Source organism: Leptosomus discolor, chromosome 8 (genome assembly GCF_034619465.1).
Source record: "Leptosomus discolor isolate bLepDis1 chromosome 8, bLepDis1.hap2, whole genome shotgun sequence".
In the NCBI taxonomy this organism is placed as follows: Eukaryota; Metazoa; Chordata; class Aves; order Leptosomiformes; family Leptosomidae; genus Leptosomus; species Leptosomus discolor.
Window position 1 is genome coordinate 54,829,963 of NC_141398.1, and position 17,755 is coordinate 54,847,717.

Sequence of the window (17,755 nt, forward strand, 5' to 3'; positions counted from 1 at the left end):
AAGGCATGCATTAAGCACTCTGTAACCTTTAACTATTTATAAGTGTTAATTAATGAAAAACATCTTTTTGTTAGCATGCTGCCAGCATTATTAATCTGTTCTCAATGTCATGAAAGACAGATACGCCCAATAGTCTCATTCAGCTTTCTTGGCAAATAGGAATAAGTAGAAGTGAATAAGGAAGGTTACATATGAAACATTGATTAGAAGGAAATGATTACCATATGAATTGGGTAATTCTACTGAAATATTAAGAGAAGGTGAGAAGAATAGAATGTTCTGGAGACTCTGCCAGTTTCCTTTCCCATGCATTGCATTAGTAGTATTGCAGTGTTAATCCATTCAGTCATTGAAAGAAAAGAGAAAAAGGCCATTGGTGAATAGGCAGGGAAATGTCAAGCTTTACACAAGATGCAGATGTTCTTCATTATGCAGGGTACAAAAACTCTGAGAAAGGAGCTCATTAGTAGAGCTGGGTGAATAATAGGTTGTCTGGTTTTGTGGTCAAACCAAAAAACCAGGAGGGGAAAAATGATGAAAAACTAAGCAGAAAATTGAGTTGGTTTTTTTTTTTTAATATTTTATTTTCTTGGAAGGAAGAAGAAAGAGAGATTGGATGCAGGGAAGGGGGGCAGGGAGAAAAGTACCAAACAAAAGAAAAGTTCTCTGATGAGCTTTGCCTGGTAGCAATTGTACAAGATATCCTCTCCAACACAGCTGAGGAGAACAGATATTTTTCAGGACAGAATGAATACGGTATGTCTACAGAGACAAGTCCTCTAAGTTACACGTCCTGAGACAGCTAGACATGACTTTCCTTTTAGTAAGCATGGAGCTGAGAAGCTCTGCTGACAACTGTCTGCCTGAGATGCTACAGGTGCACCTTTTGTCTTTAAACTCAGCCCTGAGAAAGCGAGAGCACACCAACTGCCATAATCTGTGACGGTTTCACAAGCCTTCCTTAGCTGCCATGTCAACCAGGCAGGATCAAAATGTGATTTTAATACTACCTTTTTGTCATGATATAGTAAACTTTGCTGGAAGTACCTTGGTAAGCTAAGAACCTCTGCTTCTCTTACTTGTGCTTCTTCCCTCCTTCTTGCCCGACAGTGGTATGTATACTACACAGGCATCTCTGCTCCCCCTCTTGTGTCAGGAACTAGGACAGGTCCTCGCATTCTTTTGTAAGATCAAGGTACAATTGACTTTGAGGAAAAAGTTAAACAGTATGTTATCAAGCTCTGCTCCCAAAGGAATCGCACTTGTTGTTAGAAGGTAATGAATAATGTGAAAAACATTCAGGAATATGATCTTTAGCTGAGAGGACTGAGATCTGCTTTTTAACACTGTCATATGCTACATTTGAGTATTCCAAACACTTGTCGAATATTTGTAGCAGAAGATCTCCATTAGAGTCTTGTGTCTCGCTTAGTGATACGGAAGTGTGTGTTTGAAGATTTTTATTAACACATTTTGAGAGTTTCATTTTACCACCAAAGATAGATTAATTGTGAGGAGTTTTGAGAGTTTGATCAGAGACTTAAAACGCTGGATTCTCTCCAACTACAGAATAGAGGGTCCAGGATAGAAATGTTTCATGCCAAGAAAAGCAATTTAAACATGAGTAATGAGGGCACATTGTTAACCATTACTCTTTAAAGATCTATTTTTCATTTTTAGAGGCTGCACAAGCACGGACTATTTTTGGAAGTAACTTTCACTTTGGTCCCTCTTCAAAACCACAGAACATATATTCTCATTCAGTAAGGAAAGGTGAATACCTTAATTCAAACATCTTGTACAATAAAAGGTAGACTTCCAAGGGAGCCCATGACCAGGTTTTTAAGAGTACATTCAGACTCAAGACCCAAGGTTCAACAACATTCAACACTCAATAACTTAAGCTGTTTTGAAAATCCAGCTACTTGGTGCTAACATGAGATTTCAGCCATTTGAAATTTTTCCTCCAATAGGGACATACCATTCAGTGAAATGCACTGTGTTTTCCAGGTCATTATGGAACATCTGAAACAAAATCCAATGCATCCATTAATTTGCACTTCCGTAAATGCTTTTGTTCTCATTAGATCATCTTAACACTAAGTTAGTAGATTAAGCAACTGTGACTGCTTTATTGTTACTGAATCAGTAGATGTCAGGAATGTAAATGAATGTACTGCTAGCCTTTTACTGAATTCAAATTGATTTTCAGGCAGAACAGAAACTGGCTGAAGGACCATAAACAGAAGATAACAGACCACTGAGGAGAAGCAGCCAGTGAAATGCCTCAGGGACATGCATTAGGCCTCATGCTGTTTAATTTATTTTATTTAGATGACAAAGCTGGCTCTACAGGGCACATTTTCATCTCTGTGAGACATCTGCCTTCAAATAAAGAAACAGGACTAAGGATTGACACAGACATTTTTCAAAACCAAGGTGTTTGTTACTAGCCTGTGCTGCCAGGCTCCTCTTCACCCCTTCTTACACCCAGTAAGCCTTGTATGAGGAGCCTTTTTCTACTGTGCCTAAACCTACTGGCTAGCCGGTCATAACCCACACATGCCCTAAGAATTGTTTTGCCATGTTTTTTTTTTTTTTACAGGTGGCCTTACACCAAGACTTGCATGCTAAGTTTTTTGCAGAAGGTCATGTGCAATATGAAGGAAATCCAGCTGAATTTAGATAGTTGGTCCCTTTCCCCTGCATTCGTGGATGTTTTTCTGAGAGGTACAGGATCACTCAGGCCAAGCATATTGATATCCTGAACCGGCTGACGAAGCATCTTTAAAATCAAGTTCTGTCAGACAGCTTGAAATGCTGTTACAGGGCTGTATGTAACACACACTGAGGAAGAATTCCCACAGCCTTACCAAGGAAATAAAGTTACTGCAAGCCAGACGTGATGTGCTTCACTGGGATGACCGTTAGAGATTCAGAGAGAGAAGGAAACGAAAGCAAGATTTCTGACAGATAAACAAACAGTGTACGGTCATCCAAAGGTAGCTGAGAGGGGGGTGTAGAAGGACTTATGATACTTCTCTCTACAAACATATTACACACTAAAGTCCCTTTAAAATATAAGCTAGATTCAAATCTCACAAGCAAAATGTCACTATGTCAGTCATCAATAGTTTAAGCCAGGTCAGAATCAGCTCAAGATTTTTCAGAGTATTTCCAAAGTCAGTTTACTGCAGCTCATATTGCTCTAACTTCTCTGACATATTAGTTCTGTTTTTCCTTGACATAATCCAGCAGCCAGCCTATGAACAAAAAAAAAGTCACTATAATATTTTGGTAAAATTTATAAGAAATACAGTTTTTCTTTGTAGCAGTTCTATATTTCTTGGCAGTTTGATATGGATTAGAATGCTTTGTTCAGCGAGATAAAGTCTTTTCCATTTGATCATCTTGATCCTGTATTTAAAGAATACCTTTTCTTTCACAGTGCTGTATAGGAATGGCATGTAATCAGTGCTCAGTACTTCTTCTAATGAGTTGCTTTTATACGTAAGGCAGTCCTGGCCACTAAACTGCTCGATCAAGGAAAGGGGCACGCAGTTACTTACAATGGGCTATTGAGATGAAATAATTTTAGGAGAGAATAATTTTTAGGAAACAACAATTTGTCTAAGAAAAATGCTAGAGTCTAAACAAGTGTGTTTGAACTGTATTCATTGTGCACGGACTGCATCCATTGTTATGAGTGTCAAGAAGCTCATTAAAGATGAGATTAATCAGAAGTGATAGCTAATTTGATTAAGAAAGGGTACTGGTGATTAATATTTATAAACAGTTATAAAAATTTTTCTATTTTCTTTTAGTTATGCTTCACCTCTTTGACTTCTCCCAAGTTAATTATAGACAAATCATCTGAACGTTTTCAAATGTCTTAGAATGAAAACTTCATCTTTTTCATGTCTGTGATCAAATATCAAACCTCATCTTTGTTTTAAAATATACTGGTAATTCCCCTTCTTCTTCCATTGCCAGTACTGATGCACATGCATATTCTAGCTTTCTCACCATTGCCTCAAGTAGGAGCTGGACTAATAATGAAAAAATGAACCAGACATTCTCCTGTACCCTCCAGGTCTGATGTTGCAAACATTTCCATGTTTCATTTTAGATGTGTGACTAGTATCCTTGAACTCAGAGAGAGACTGCAAAATCAAGAGTGAATAAAAGTGTTCATCGCACTGAGGTATAAGATTTCCCATTAATCTGTTCTTTACTAATTTATTTACCTCACTTTCTTGTCTGTGCAAAGCAATTAAAGCCAAATGTTTACAGGAGTTTAGATAGCTGCCTTCATTTTTTTTTCCCTAGCTTATCAGTGTCCAATTTTGCAGCCTGGAAGATGAACAATTACTTAGTAGGTGTGAGTAAATACTTCTTTGGATGTTCAAATATGGGTTTTGTACCTAGGGAGGCTTGACTATCGTTTGCTCTTTTTTTTTAAACCAGCTTGTGAAGAATATTCCGTCAATCTTTCAATGCCTCCAAGATGGATACAGAACCCAGGGTGAATGGACCGACTTTGCGTCACACACAGCGGACCAGGAGACTAACTGAGATAGGGTGTCTCACAGGAGGTTTGCAACTGCCTTCAATGAGGGGTCAATGTCTTTCCAGAAGAAGTTGCCAGAATGATGAATTTTGACACTGGTAAGTTTGGAATTTATCTTACAGGCTTTTATGAATGATATGGGAAAAAAGAAACTTCTTGATCATGCAACATGCAAGAATGGAAATGCTTTATTATCAGTGTGTTTGTCCCTTTGAGTGCCACCGCTGGTGGAACCGGAGCACTCAAGGCTAAGGGTACCTAAAGCTTAGAAAGAAATAAATAGCATGGGAAATCACTGGTGTATAAGACAAAAACCTGAGCCCTTGAAATAACATATACATAGGCTGAAAGCTTGGCTGAACATTGGCTCATCTTTGGGAGTATTTGACTTTTACTTTTTGGCAGTGGGCAAGGTTTGCTTCTGGAGAGTGACAGGAAGTTCTTACCTGAATGATGAATAAAAAGATAAAATCTTGTCTTTTTTAGCATTTATACTAAAAACTGTTAAATATAATTTCCTATCATTATTTTTTTAATCATGTCGAACAAATTTAATATTTCTATTCGTAACATATCAAAATTTGCAGGTAAGGACATCTAATATGAGCCTGCACACTAACTTCTATACCATGCATGTTCTTAACAAATTAATATTAAATTAAATATAAAAGGCAGACTTTACAATATTCAGAGGCCTATCAGAGCTAACTGATGCCACAAGCATTTCAAGACACAATGGTATTCCACATTTTTTTTTCATTTCACTAGTATATTTTTTTCTCTGGAAATATAATAAAAAAACCTGGACACAGAAACTCTTATGATGGGGATTCCAACTCTGCAGTCTCCACAGAGGTTTCATAGATAGATTTCATATGCAAAATATTGTTTATGCTGTTTCTCTCTGTTTTCAGAGAAAACCAGATCATCATCAACAACAAGGCCTATTTGAATCCTTTTAACTTTGAAATTATGTTGAAAATAATGTTATTATACATAAGGAAGGAGGATAAAATTCTTGATATTTCTAAAAATAAACTTAGGTAATGTCTACATTTAGCCTGTACCTGGGGCTAAACTATAACAGTTGTTCTGTCACCCACTGACCCCTCACCAGCCAGGAAGGGGAATCAGGAAAACGAGAGAAGACCCTTGGGCTGAAGTGAAAGCAGATTAATGAAACACCACCGGTACCAACAAAGGTATGGTTTGCTGCCCTGGCTGACTCCAAACTGCCACCAGCCTGTCCAGCATGGCTGGCCTGTGATTCTACCCCAGACAAACCAGGACAGGTAAAACCTCAGGGATTTGAAAAGTTCAAACAGTTTTCATCACTTAAAAGAAAATCAAAAGTGAGCTTGTAAACTTTTTTATGGAAAGCTGAGTTTAACTCAATCAAAAAAGATATTAATTTGATCACTTGAAGGACATGGCACATTCACACTAGGCAGTAGCTCAAATATTCATTTATCATGTCCCAGTGGATTAAAATCATAGCCTTCTGCAGACACACTGCTTCAGTCTAATGCTGAGGTGAGAAAGGCATGAGTCACTGAGGCAGAATTTTCACCTGAAAAGAAACAGCTGTAGCCTATGCAAATGTGTTTTGGCAGCTGCTGAAAAATTATTTTCTGTGGGCTGTTCAGATTTTTGTCATATTCCTGAATCGTGATTTCTAACAAATAGACACATGGTCTATCAAAAGGGTGAGTCAACCTTTTGCTGTGTCATCTGGATGCTTTGGCAATATGTCACAATTATTTTTCTCTTGTCCAGATAACTCTCAGTGCCCAAATCCTTGTCAGATACATCAGTACTCAGGTCTTTGACAGACAACGGCCATGATTCAGCAAAGCAGATAAGCTTGTGGCTAATGTTAAGGAAATGATAAGTTTTTGCTGCCTTAGGCTTGCCAGTATAATTATATGACCAAATTTTTTGTCAGTGTTGTTCATGCAGAGGCTAGACAAATACATTTGATTTTGGTGGTTTAAAGAAAGGCTAACAGAAAATGAGATTAAGATTCTATTGACATTTATGTTATTGTGAAATCAACAACCATTTCTAAATGTCTTCTTGTTTTATTTTATCCACTTTCTGGCAGGCTGTGGAATTAACCTCAGTCTGCAAGTCTCAGAATCTTCAGAAGAATTAATTTACAGGATTGCTGCAGCACTGGCTCAGAATGATATCTCTGAGGAACTATTTGCTGAAATATGACTCTGAAAGCAAGTGACAGAAGATTTTAAGCAGAATGGATTATTTACTGCCCTGCCTGAATGAACATGATGACTGAGATCACTGTAATAACAAGACCCATCCTTCTTCTGCAGTGCAAGAAAATGGATAGTAACTTTACACAACTGCTATTACAAAAAAAACCCCAACAAAACCAAACCCCAAAACCCAACCAGAGCAATGCACATATTGCATACCTCAAAGATAAGTGTGTACACTCAGTCAATTTATATAAAATTTCTTTGTTTCCTAACACAGAGCTGATGAAGAAGAAGTGATAAGAAGGAAGGCTGTGTTACTCCTGTCATTTTAGGATCTGAAAAAGTATCTTAATTTGTGGTAAAACTGTTGCAGGCCTCAACCTGTGTACTAAAGGTACGGTCCTGCTTTTACAGAAATCATGGCCATTGCTTTCTGCCACTTGAGAAACCTAACAGAACTAAATCTGCCATTTAATACAGATGGACAAAGACCTGAACTTGCATGGACCCCCACTGAAATCATACCTAAATCTCCCGTGACCACATGACGTTTCTTGAGGTAATTTGGATTATGTAGGTAAGACATGTAGGCAATTGATGTGAAAAGAAAAAGCTGGAAAAGATGGCAAAGGAATTCTCTGACCTCTTAAACATTTTTGTAGTAACTGAAATTGCACAGAAAACAATATAAATCCACAGGACATCTGTGGTATCATATCACTCATGTACCAAGGACTTCAAAACAATTTTTTAATATTCACCTTGCTCTACCAAACAAAGCCTTTGCTTTTTCATTCAATAAATATTTTTTAACTGAAAGGCAGTGGTTCTATTTAATGGGTATACACACATACATATATGCCTAGTTTTAAGATTCTATTTCTTTTTTTAACCTAAAGTTCACTGTACACCTTTAGCACTGAAATACTGTAATGCTGCCGTTTACATTTAGGACATAACGCATACTTTATACAATACAGATGGCTGGGATAGGACAACTGTCGGACAAATAATTTCCACATTCCCACTGAATGCAATTCATGGGATGCTGGATGCTGAATACTAACAGACCTCAATAGGAAGAAAACTAACAACTACCTTTTCCTGAAGGACAACTGCTAGATTAATACTCTTTTTCTATACTTCAAATATTGACTTAAAAATTTCTTGAGACCTGGCACATCTCTCCACTCAGTCACCTATGAAGTATTTCAGAAGCTTCCTGGACCAGAAGCGAACATGTCACTGAAGGTTCCCTTCCCATATGTTTGCCCAAGAGAGTATGGTCGTAGACTTTTTTAATAGTCCCAATAATACCTGCATGAAAACTGGCTTTTGGTGATGCATGAGTTGTTATTTGCAGCAGGAGGATGTAATTTAGTATGTGTAATTCCTCAGGGGAACCTGCAAAGTGATGGGAGCAGCAGGGCAGAAGAAAGTTCAGGCTGCTTTTTCTAGACAGATACGCGTGCCATTAGTGGGGAGTGAGCCATATAGGTCAGTGTCTCAAACAGTGCATAAAAATGCTACCCAGAGGAGGCAGAGCACTCCTCTGCACTTGTGGGGTTGCACTGCCACCTGGTGCAGGCCTCAGCGATTACAGTCTCTGTCCGACACTGCGTTCGGCTTTTTATGTGTGTGTTTAAAGCACCTGCCACAGGACTACCGTGGGAAGACGCTGTTACAAACGCTGACAGCTGGGTTTGGCTATATAAACAGCTATGACTACGCCAGCAGACGGGCACGGGACCCAAAGCACCGAGGCAGGCCAGGGCGGGTAGGCCATGTCAGCCGGGTACCGGCAGCAGGCACGGTCCGGCTTCACCTCCCCCCGCCGCCAGGTGCCCTGCCTGGCTGCAGCTGCCGGGACAGGAGTCACCGCAGGCTGCTGCCAGCTCACTGACCTGGAACGCTTCGGTCTCTGCGGGCGGCTGTACCGGCGTCGCCCGGTGGCACCGGCTTGGCCGAGGGGCCTGTGCAGCCGGGGGGTGAGGCGGCTCCCGGCACTTCTCCCAGCCGGGCCTTCCCCACCGAGCAAAGCGGCACGGAGGAGCGCTGACTAACACGGCCACGACGGGAGATCTCGTCCCAGAGATCAGGAGGTGACAACTAATGGCGAAAAGCTCAAAGACCTGTTCGTTTTTCATTGCTTTCCGGGGCCTCGTGGTATTCACGCCAGTCTCTGAAAAACAGCGGGCTGGAAACAGTTAATGCCCTCAAAATCTGAGGTTCTTGTGCCACCCGTGACGATCCTAACTCCGTCCGAGGCCGCTCAGGGGTCAAAAACTCAGCGGCCCAGGCGAAGCCCACAGAGCTGAGGGCGAGGGGGCAGCTCAGCCGCGGGCTAAGGGCAACGCCTCGCACCCCTTCCACTGCCCCGCGGCGCCGGACTACACTTCCCATGGTGCCCCCGGGCCGCCGCGCCGCGCCATTGGCTGGGCCGGCCGGAAGGGGCGGTGTGGCGCGCGCCCGCTGGCTGGCGGCGGCGGCAGCGCGGGGCTGCGCGGAGCGCCCGTCCCAATGGCGGCGCTGAAGTACGCGGGGCTGGAGGACACGGACAGCGAGGAGGAGCTGCCGCCGGGCTGGGAGGAGCGCACCACCAAGGACGGCTGGGTTTACTACGCGAAGTAAGGGACGGGGAGGAGCGCGCCTGGAGCCCCCTGACCACCCTCTCTTCGCCGTGGGGCAGCAGCGGCGGCTCCGCGGATGCTGCCCCTCAGCGCGGGGCGGGGGAGGGGGCAGGAGCCGCCATTTCCCGCCCTTTACCACGGGGGCGAGCTGCCGCCGTGGGGCGGCCGGGGCCGGGCTCGGTGGCGGGAGCGGTCTCCGTGTGACTCCGTTTCCGCGTACAGTGCCCTCCTGACTCCCGGGAGCGCCCAGCTCGGGCTGGGCTCTGGCGGCGGCGGCGGCCTCCCCGCGCTGCGCTCCGCGGGGGCGGGGAGCGGGTCTGGGCGGTGCTGAGCGCCGCCGGGCAGAGCCGCAGCCTCCTGCGCTTGTGGGAGGGGTGCTGGGGCAGCTCTGGACCCTCCGGGGTGGGGCGGTGGGCCGTCGGGCAGCTCTTGCAGTACACCTCGCGGGTCTGTGGGTAATCGTTAGACCTAGGGGCAGCTGAGCCTTGCACCATCTTGTAATTGTTTTAGTTTTCCTTCTTGTGGCAGTAGAGGAGTGAGAGGTACGATGGAAGTTAAAAACTATAAATGCTCTCCCTCAGCTCTTCAGTATACCACAGCTTTGACAAGAGATAAAAATTTGCATTTAGCACCATCTGCTTGTGCCACGCAGAGAATGATTGTATCCTCGCTCGTTACAAAAGGGGATGTGCTACAGGGCTAACTAACTCAGTGGAATATATATTTATGTATTTTCTCCTCTCTTGTGGTTTCTCTAGCCATGCTGATCTTGGAATCTGTTTCAGTCTGTTTAAAGCTGCAAGATTTATTCCCTTCCACAAAAGGGAAAAGTATAGTGCATCCTCACCTCTGGTGTGCTGGCATCTTCCTCCCAAGTTCTGCTTTACAAACACCGGACAGAATGCTGTAGTTTATCTGCACTTGTTTTGTAAACACTGCAGATTCTCTCTAGATGTTTGTTTTTCTTAGGTCCAGCTTCTGTATATTTCCTTTGACTTGAAAAGCTCTTTCAGGAAAGAAACACTTGGTGAAAGTAGCAAACCTACAAAATAATAAGATACTGCTAAGCATGATTTTTACACAAACAATTATTTCAGTAGGTCTGGTTTTTAACTGTTGTGAAACTTAACTGATTTAATTTAATGACATTACATTACTGTATCTTTACTGGCTGAAAATCTTGCCCAGTGTGTCTGAAAAAATATTTGATGTGAAGAGGTGTTGCACTGCTGCTGCCTTTAATATAAGTTCTATATCTGTGATACCTCCATTCTGGAAACTTGTTTTTAAACCTCATCAACAATATGAACTTTAGACTTAGCTGGAGTGTGGTTACTTTGGTTTAAGACTTTTAAAAGTCTTTGTGATGAGTTAGGTATGCACACAGGCAGCTACTGAAGCTTGGTGGGCATGCGTTTGTTTGTCAAGTATGGTAACTTGGTTGTGTATCTCACATCGGACAGGAGTCACTCAGGATCTTGAGTCTTTAGTGTGTGAATGTCCTGAAGTTCAAGTATTACTGCAGGTCACGCAGACATACTTATTTAGTCTCAGACCACCAGCTGTGATTCTTGTCATACAGTGTCCTGTCACGGTGTACTAACTGTGTGATTATTGTAAGAAGGAAAAGTTGCTTATATTATGTGTGAATTGCTGTTGGTACTAGATCTGTAGTGTAATGATTGTGTATGTTATTCAATAATGCTGCCAGTCTTTATTTCATACTTGGACAGCTATCAGTTTGGACACTCTTTCAAGTAATCCCTGCCTGACTCTTAAAATAACAACCAAGTTTTTATATTAAAATACTTAATGAAAGGTAAGATTTTAATATCCAACCTGATTTCATCAATTTCGGTGTTGTAAGACCTTGTTTATGTGCACACCACTTTTCTTATTAGTCTGTAGTGCAGAAAACCTTATGATAGAGTATATTAATCCTGTTATAATGATTTCAGTGAGTAAAATCTCTGAACTAGAAGAAGAGATGTGATACTATTATTACCCATATTAAATAATTAGTCTGCTAGTAAAGGCCTTTGGATATACTTATCTGTCCAAAGCTGCAACGGCTCCTGTAGAAATCCAGACTTATTTACCTTATAGCCTGCAAATCAATGTTATTAGACAAGAGTTTTAGAGGGTTGCTTTCATCATTTGAAAACTTTCTGATATTATTTATACTAGTTTTTGATAAATTCTTTTCTTGCTTCTTTCTTTTCCTGCCAAAGATCACCATGTTTTGAGGAATTTTCTGAGTCTGTTAATGTTGTTCTTTAATGACTTTTGGGTTTTCTTTCTTCTCCTCATAAGCAACGAAACTTAGATTGGAAGTCAAACATTTACTTGAATTTTTGTAGACTCCTATGCTCTCTGGTTAGTTGCTTTCCTTTAGAACCGTGTCAGTATGGAAGCCCAATCATTTCTAATGGCAGTTCTGACCTTTCTTAAACAAGGCATTGTCATGTTTCTTTTCTTTTTTTGAGCAAGACAAGCCGTTTTCTGAACTGTATGTAAAAAATAAAGTAGTTAAATTCTATTTACTGTATGTAAATAAAATTTTTGGATTATATCAGAAAAATTATTAGACAATTTAAAAAAAACTTAACCTTTTCTTTTCCTACAGCCACCTGGAAGAAAAAACACAGTGGGAACATCCTAAGTCTGGGAAGAGGAAACGTGTTGCAGGAGGTTTGTGTTAAGCTTTTGTAATGAGCTGGAGTCATGTTACAAACATCAGTTGGGGTTTGTGCAGGAACAAGATCTCATCTTGATCTTCTGGTTGATACTAATTACCTGGGCAAACTGAGCTTGCAAAATACAGCTGATTTCAGTGGGGTTTTACCTAATGTGATTGTGTCTGTGTGAAGTGATCGTTTTGCAGTTTTATGCCTTTCTTTTCCTCCGTAAAGCTGAAGTGCTAGTTCCAAGGTAAAGGGATTGTTTTACTGTGCCTTGTAAGGCATATAGTCAAAGACTGGGATTTGCCGATTGGGTTCTGATATTCTGGTGTCCATCAGATTATATTTAATCCAATAAAATTGAATTACATTCTTTAAAGAATGCATTTGATTAAAGAATATCAGTGGCACAAAAGGAAGTCCCATTAGTTTTCTTTTTGCTTGTTTTCCCTAACCAAATTGAATGTTTGTGCCAGAACAGAAGACAGCCAATATTGCAGGACATTTCCAGAGGTATATGACTTCTTAAGGACCTTGGCTCAGTGCCTCAAATTAGATTTTCCCAGAAGCTTCTATATGGCGTACCTAGGAGTACTGTGCTGTTGGCAAGCCGTATTTCTTTTGGCACTGGTAATGTGACTATAACTGGGATGTTTTCAGTAGATTTTGAGCTGCTTGAATTATAATTGAGTACTCTTCAGCCAGGATTAGAAATACTGGGAATGCTGTTCCATTGGATCCTTTATGTAAGAATTTATTTTGTAAAAATATGTCATTTTTGTTGTTTTTTCTGTCCTTCCAACTTCATGTATGAACCATAGAATCATTTAGGTTCGATTTAATGTATCCCATACCCACTTGAGGGTTCTGATCTTCCAGCTTTCGGTATGTGTTCCATGTAACTTTTCCTACATTTAGTTCAATGTTTTTGCTGTTTATCAGGGATAGGTACTAAACTGTCTGCGGTATAGACATCTGTATGTACTAGGAAGCATGATTGCATTTTGCCCCTTTGTGCTAGAACATGAAATAGTCTTTATAAAGCATTTTTATATTATCTTTAGACTTACTATGCTAATCATTACAGTTGTACTAGGTCTTCTGTATATTATACTTTCATTAGAGAGCAATTGTATGTGATTAGGGAAGCAATCCTTCTTTCAAGTTCCAATATTCAAGTGCAGCAGGTAGCTGCTTTACCTACATAAATAATGCAGAATTTTGCCACATTTGTCTGAGAAATTGCTTAAATTTCAAATCTGAGTGTACTCTAATGCCAGAAAAAAAGATAATGTTTTATGTGTTTCCTAGGTCTGCCGTATGGATGGGAGCAGGAGACAGATGAAAATGGACAGGTCTATTTTGTAGAGTAAGTATGTCAAAACGTAGAATATGGGCAAGTAGGACGACTGTGTTTCATGTTGGGTAGCCTTTTTGAGTTATGATACTGTGACAGTATCAGCTGGAAAGACAAAGAAATTAATAAGTACAACTTCAGAATCCATACGCAGATATTACAGTTGTGGCAGTGTCTAAACACCCATTTGTAGCTTTCTGAGTTCTTCCACGTGCACAGAAATACTAGCTTGGGCGGCAGATTGAAGTGACTTGCCTGTCCGTGTATCAAAACGTGTGCTGACCCTTAGGCAATGTTTGTGTAGGCCCATTTTGTTTGTGTACCTTTATGGATAAACTCTGTATGTGTAACTTTAAAATCACATCCAGAACTTCATGGCTGATTGTTAACATTGCAGTGGGGCTATAAACATACAAGATGAAAACAAAATTGTTGCAGCTCTGGCTCACTTGCCATGTAAAGCACAGAAAGACAAGAGGACAGGGATTGAGCTAGCAAAGGCTTTTAGAAAGGTAAGGGAGGCGAAAGTTCACAGAACTGGAAAGAGATTTATGGGAACATTTCCTTTTGTATGTTTTTCAATGCCAGGGCCAAAGTGGGGTAGTTTATCTTTAACTGACTTGGCAGAATGAAGAATATTCACAGATCAAAATAGTAAGTATAGCCTCTCTGCCCTATGACTAAGGGCTGAAGACTGAAAGTTGTTGCTTAGTGTCTCTTTCTGATAATTGTCTGAAGAAAACTAAAACTCTTTTTTTAGAAAGGTGAGCCTGATCCAGGTTGTGCCATTTGCTGAGCTGATGTGAAGCTATTTGGTTTCAGTTGTTTGAGAAAAAAGTGCTGAGCTACATTTCTCATTGGTGGTTTTTTTCAAGGGTGTAGTGCTGGCCACTTTTATAGAGCGCCTAAGAGAACGTGTTCTTCCCTAATATAGTGAGATTTTTCCATTGACAAAATTCTGCTTTCTGTGCAGGGGTTCACATGAAGTTCAGAATGGCGTTGTGAAGTATGTGAATACAAATATTAATGGACACTGTCACAATTGGAAAAATACTTAATGAAAAAAGTGATTTGGATCCATTTAACAAAACTGAAAAAATAATTTGACTTTTAGGTATTTAAATAATCCACTGGAATTGTACACAACAGTGGTTGAAATAAATTTAAAATCTAAATACAGAATACGGAAGGGTCTAAGCGGTTGAATTTTTGTGTTCTTTTGCAGCCACATAAACAAAAGGACTACCTACCTTGACCCAAGGCTGGCCTTTACAGTTGAAGATAATCCAGTGAAACCTACTACTAGGCAAAAATATGATGGCAACAGTACTGCAATGGAAATACTCCAGGGTCGTGACTTGAGCGGGAAAGTGGTTATTATCACGGGAGCAAATTCAGGAATAGGTAGGTTAACAGCACATATGAGGTGAAATATGGCAATCTTTATCTTAGAGGCTACGTCGTTGTTTAAATATCTGTGCTTTTGGTATTTCAGACTTGTTTTGCATTATTTCCATATAAAACCTCTAGTTAGGAAACTTTGTTCAGGTTTCTGTGCTGCTTTTTAAAAAAGCGTGGAGTATTTGGCGCTTAGAGGAGAGCTACAGAAAAGATATCAAGTTCTGAAACAATTGATTTTTGTCCAGAAAAGTAGTGATGGAGGGATTTTACATTATGTAACTCTACAAATGATTGCTGTGAAAGGGAAGGGAAGTGGTGTAGTGCTTTTTTTTTTGTTTGTTTTTGTGATCTTGGTGGGTAGAACAAGGAGTAAGGTTTGTATGGCTGCAGGGGAGTTCAGATAAAGTATTCAGAAAAACTTTCTAATGGCAGCAAAAAACTCAGGTAAAGATTTTCCAAGGAGGCTGTGGAATCTTTATCTCTGAAGATATTTTTCACGTCAGCTTGATGATGAACTTGCGTGAGAGTGTCGTATTTGATGCTCCTTTAGGGCAAAAAAAAAAGTTTTTTAAATCCCTGTTAGTTGTATTTTCTAGCAAGTTCGTAAATCCTTTCAGACATTCAGCTTGTTTAGGTATCAAAATCAGGTATTATAGCATCACTTCTATAGCGGGTGAGTATTTGAGAGATTCTAATTAGCTGCTTTTGTTTCATTTTATAATGAAGCTTTCGTGCTTAGGGGCTTTGCCTTTCTTCTCAGAAGACAGGATTTAGTCTCCAACTTAATTTGCTAGGCTGTTTGAAGTTCACTCAGCAACCTGCACAGGATGTCTTTTTCTGTGGCTTAAATTTGTGGCTTCTCCACAAATATTACAACATTGGTGTGGTTTGGTGTTACATTTGATTTTTTTGTGTAAATGAGGCCACCTCTGGAGTTCTGTGTCCAGTTCTGGGCTCCCTGGTTCAAGAGAGACAGGGAACTGCTGGAGAGAGTCCAGCAGAGAGCTGCGAAGGTGATGAGGGGACTGGAGCATCTCTGCTATGAGGAAAGGCTGAGAGACCTGGGGCTGTTTAGGCTGGAGAAAGGGAGACTGAGATGTTCATAAATATCTAAAGGGTGGGTGTCAAGAGGATGGGGCCAGGCTCTTTTGAGGGGTGCCCAGTGACAGGACAAGGGGCAATGGGCACAAACTGGAGCACAGGAGGTTCTGCCTCAATATGGGAAAACTTCTTTACATTGGGGGTGGCAGAGCACTGGAATAGGCTGCCCAGAGAGGCTGTGGAGTCTCCTTCTCTGGAGACATTCAGAGCCCACCTGTGCAAGCTGCTCTGGGTGAACCTGCTTTAGCAGGAGGGGTTGGGCTGGAGGATCTCCAGAGGTTCCTTCCAACCCCTACCATTCTGTGATTCTGTGAGGGGATCTACCTAAATCCTAGTTAACTGTTAATCTTTTGTTCCCTTTTGTGGTTTGCATTTTTCTTTATGGTGGGATTACATCAATATTGAAAGAGTCCTTATGAAAATTATTTTTTAGTGCAGGATCTTCACTTAAAATGGATTTGTGAGGATGTTGGAAAACCTTGGAGATATTCTAGAAAATGAATTAATAGCAGGAGTTATCACTAAATTCTCTTGGTCTTTACCCCTTAATTATTTAAGGGAGTGTTATCCCACAGGAGTCAGATGAAGAATTTAGAGTTCTATTGTAGCTTGCAGTTTAGGCATTAACAGCACATGTCCTGCTGTCATTGCATGATATGCTACTACAGATTGGTATTGCAAGGGCAGCAAGTGTTGTACTTACTTGTATCAATGAGGAATTTGTGTTTTCTAGGAAGGTTTACATTTCAGGTTCTTAGTACAGCATGTCTTTACATGGCATCTAATGGTAGAATTTGGTTTGTAGGCAACTGTACAGTCTCAGAACATTTAAGAGTTACCTGGGTGCAAATGATTTGCCTTCAGCAGGAGAAGAGCTACAATTCGGATTTGCTGAATGAGCTGAAAGTGTTACATATACGGCAAAAGAGTAATCCAAGATGTATGATGCTTTTGTCAAGAATTTTTCCCTGTGTTTCTCCCTTAGTTTTTAGTCTGGATTGATCACAAGTAAGCGGGCACGTCCTTGCACCAGATCTTCTTTGCTTGTGGCATATATGCACAGATATAGATACACATGCACGTATATACTTCCTTGGTTTCTGTTAGTAGGTGAGGGCAGGATGTCGCCCCTGGTCAGAAGCATGCCAAGATCAGTGAGAGCATAAGTGAAATAAGCCTTGGGCTTGTGCTGCTATGTGAAGTTAGGGTATAAGGAGTCCAAAACTATGCAGGTGATGTAGCAGATATATGTTTTAGGGGGTGTTATGGCCTATATAACTCAAAACTCCTGTGTTTAATACGACTATAGTCCTAGGCTTTGTGTCTGACACTACTTACCAGTTGCCATAGAGCATGGATTAAGGAGACAGCAATTCTAGGGTTTATGCTTGTTGTGTAATCTATGTTTTTTTTTTTTTTCCTTGCTCTAAAGGCTTCTGAGAGAAAATATAATCTGAGCTGGGCTTGTGCTGGTTCTGACTTACGATTGACCTGTTTGACGGAGAAAAACAAGGTTCAAACTCCTTGGTGTTGTGTAAAGGGAACGCTCCCCCTTCAGGGTTGGCTAATAGTGTTCTTGTCCAATTAATTTGGACATAATTGATGTAATTTGAAGTCCTGTTGAAACTCTGTTGTCCAAGTCGTTGAAACGTGTCAGTCTTAGCTTAACTCTTAGCCATGCTTTGTGAGTCTCGGCAAATTGCTTTGAACGTGGCGGTGTCATGTAATGGATTTCAGTGTAGAGATCCCTGTGAGCTTTGGTATGTCTATACAATTCTTTGGCACTCCATGTGGAG

The 17,755-nt window shown here is 40.8% G+C and overlaps 1 protein-coding gene across 1 annotated transcript in view; it reads left to right on the forward strand.

The window, feature by feature from the left end:
* Positions 1-9,306: 9,306 nt before the first annotated feature.
* Positions 9,307-17,755, forward strand: part of WWOX (WW domain containing oxidoreductase) — a 537,170-nt gene continuing 528,721 nt past the window's right edge. Inside the window, exons 1-4 of the mRNA XM_086469368.1 lie at positions 9,307-9,416; positions 12,046-12,110; positions 13,412-13,469; positions 14,683-14,861. Coding sequence (XP_086325494.1) covers positions 9,310-9,416; positions 12,046-12,110; positions 13,412-13,469; positions 14,683-14,861 — 409 coding nt within the window. The 5' untranslated portion in view covers positions 9,307-9,309. The remainder of the gene's footprint in view (positions 9,417-12,045; positions 12,111-13,411; positions 13,470-14,682; positions 14,862-17,755) is intronic.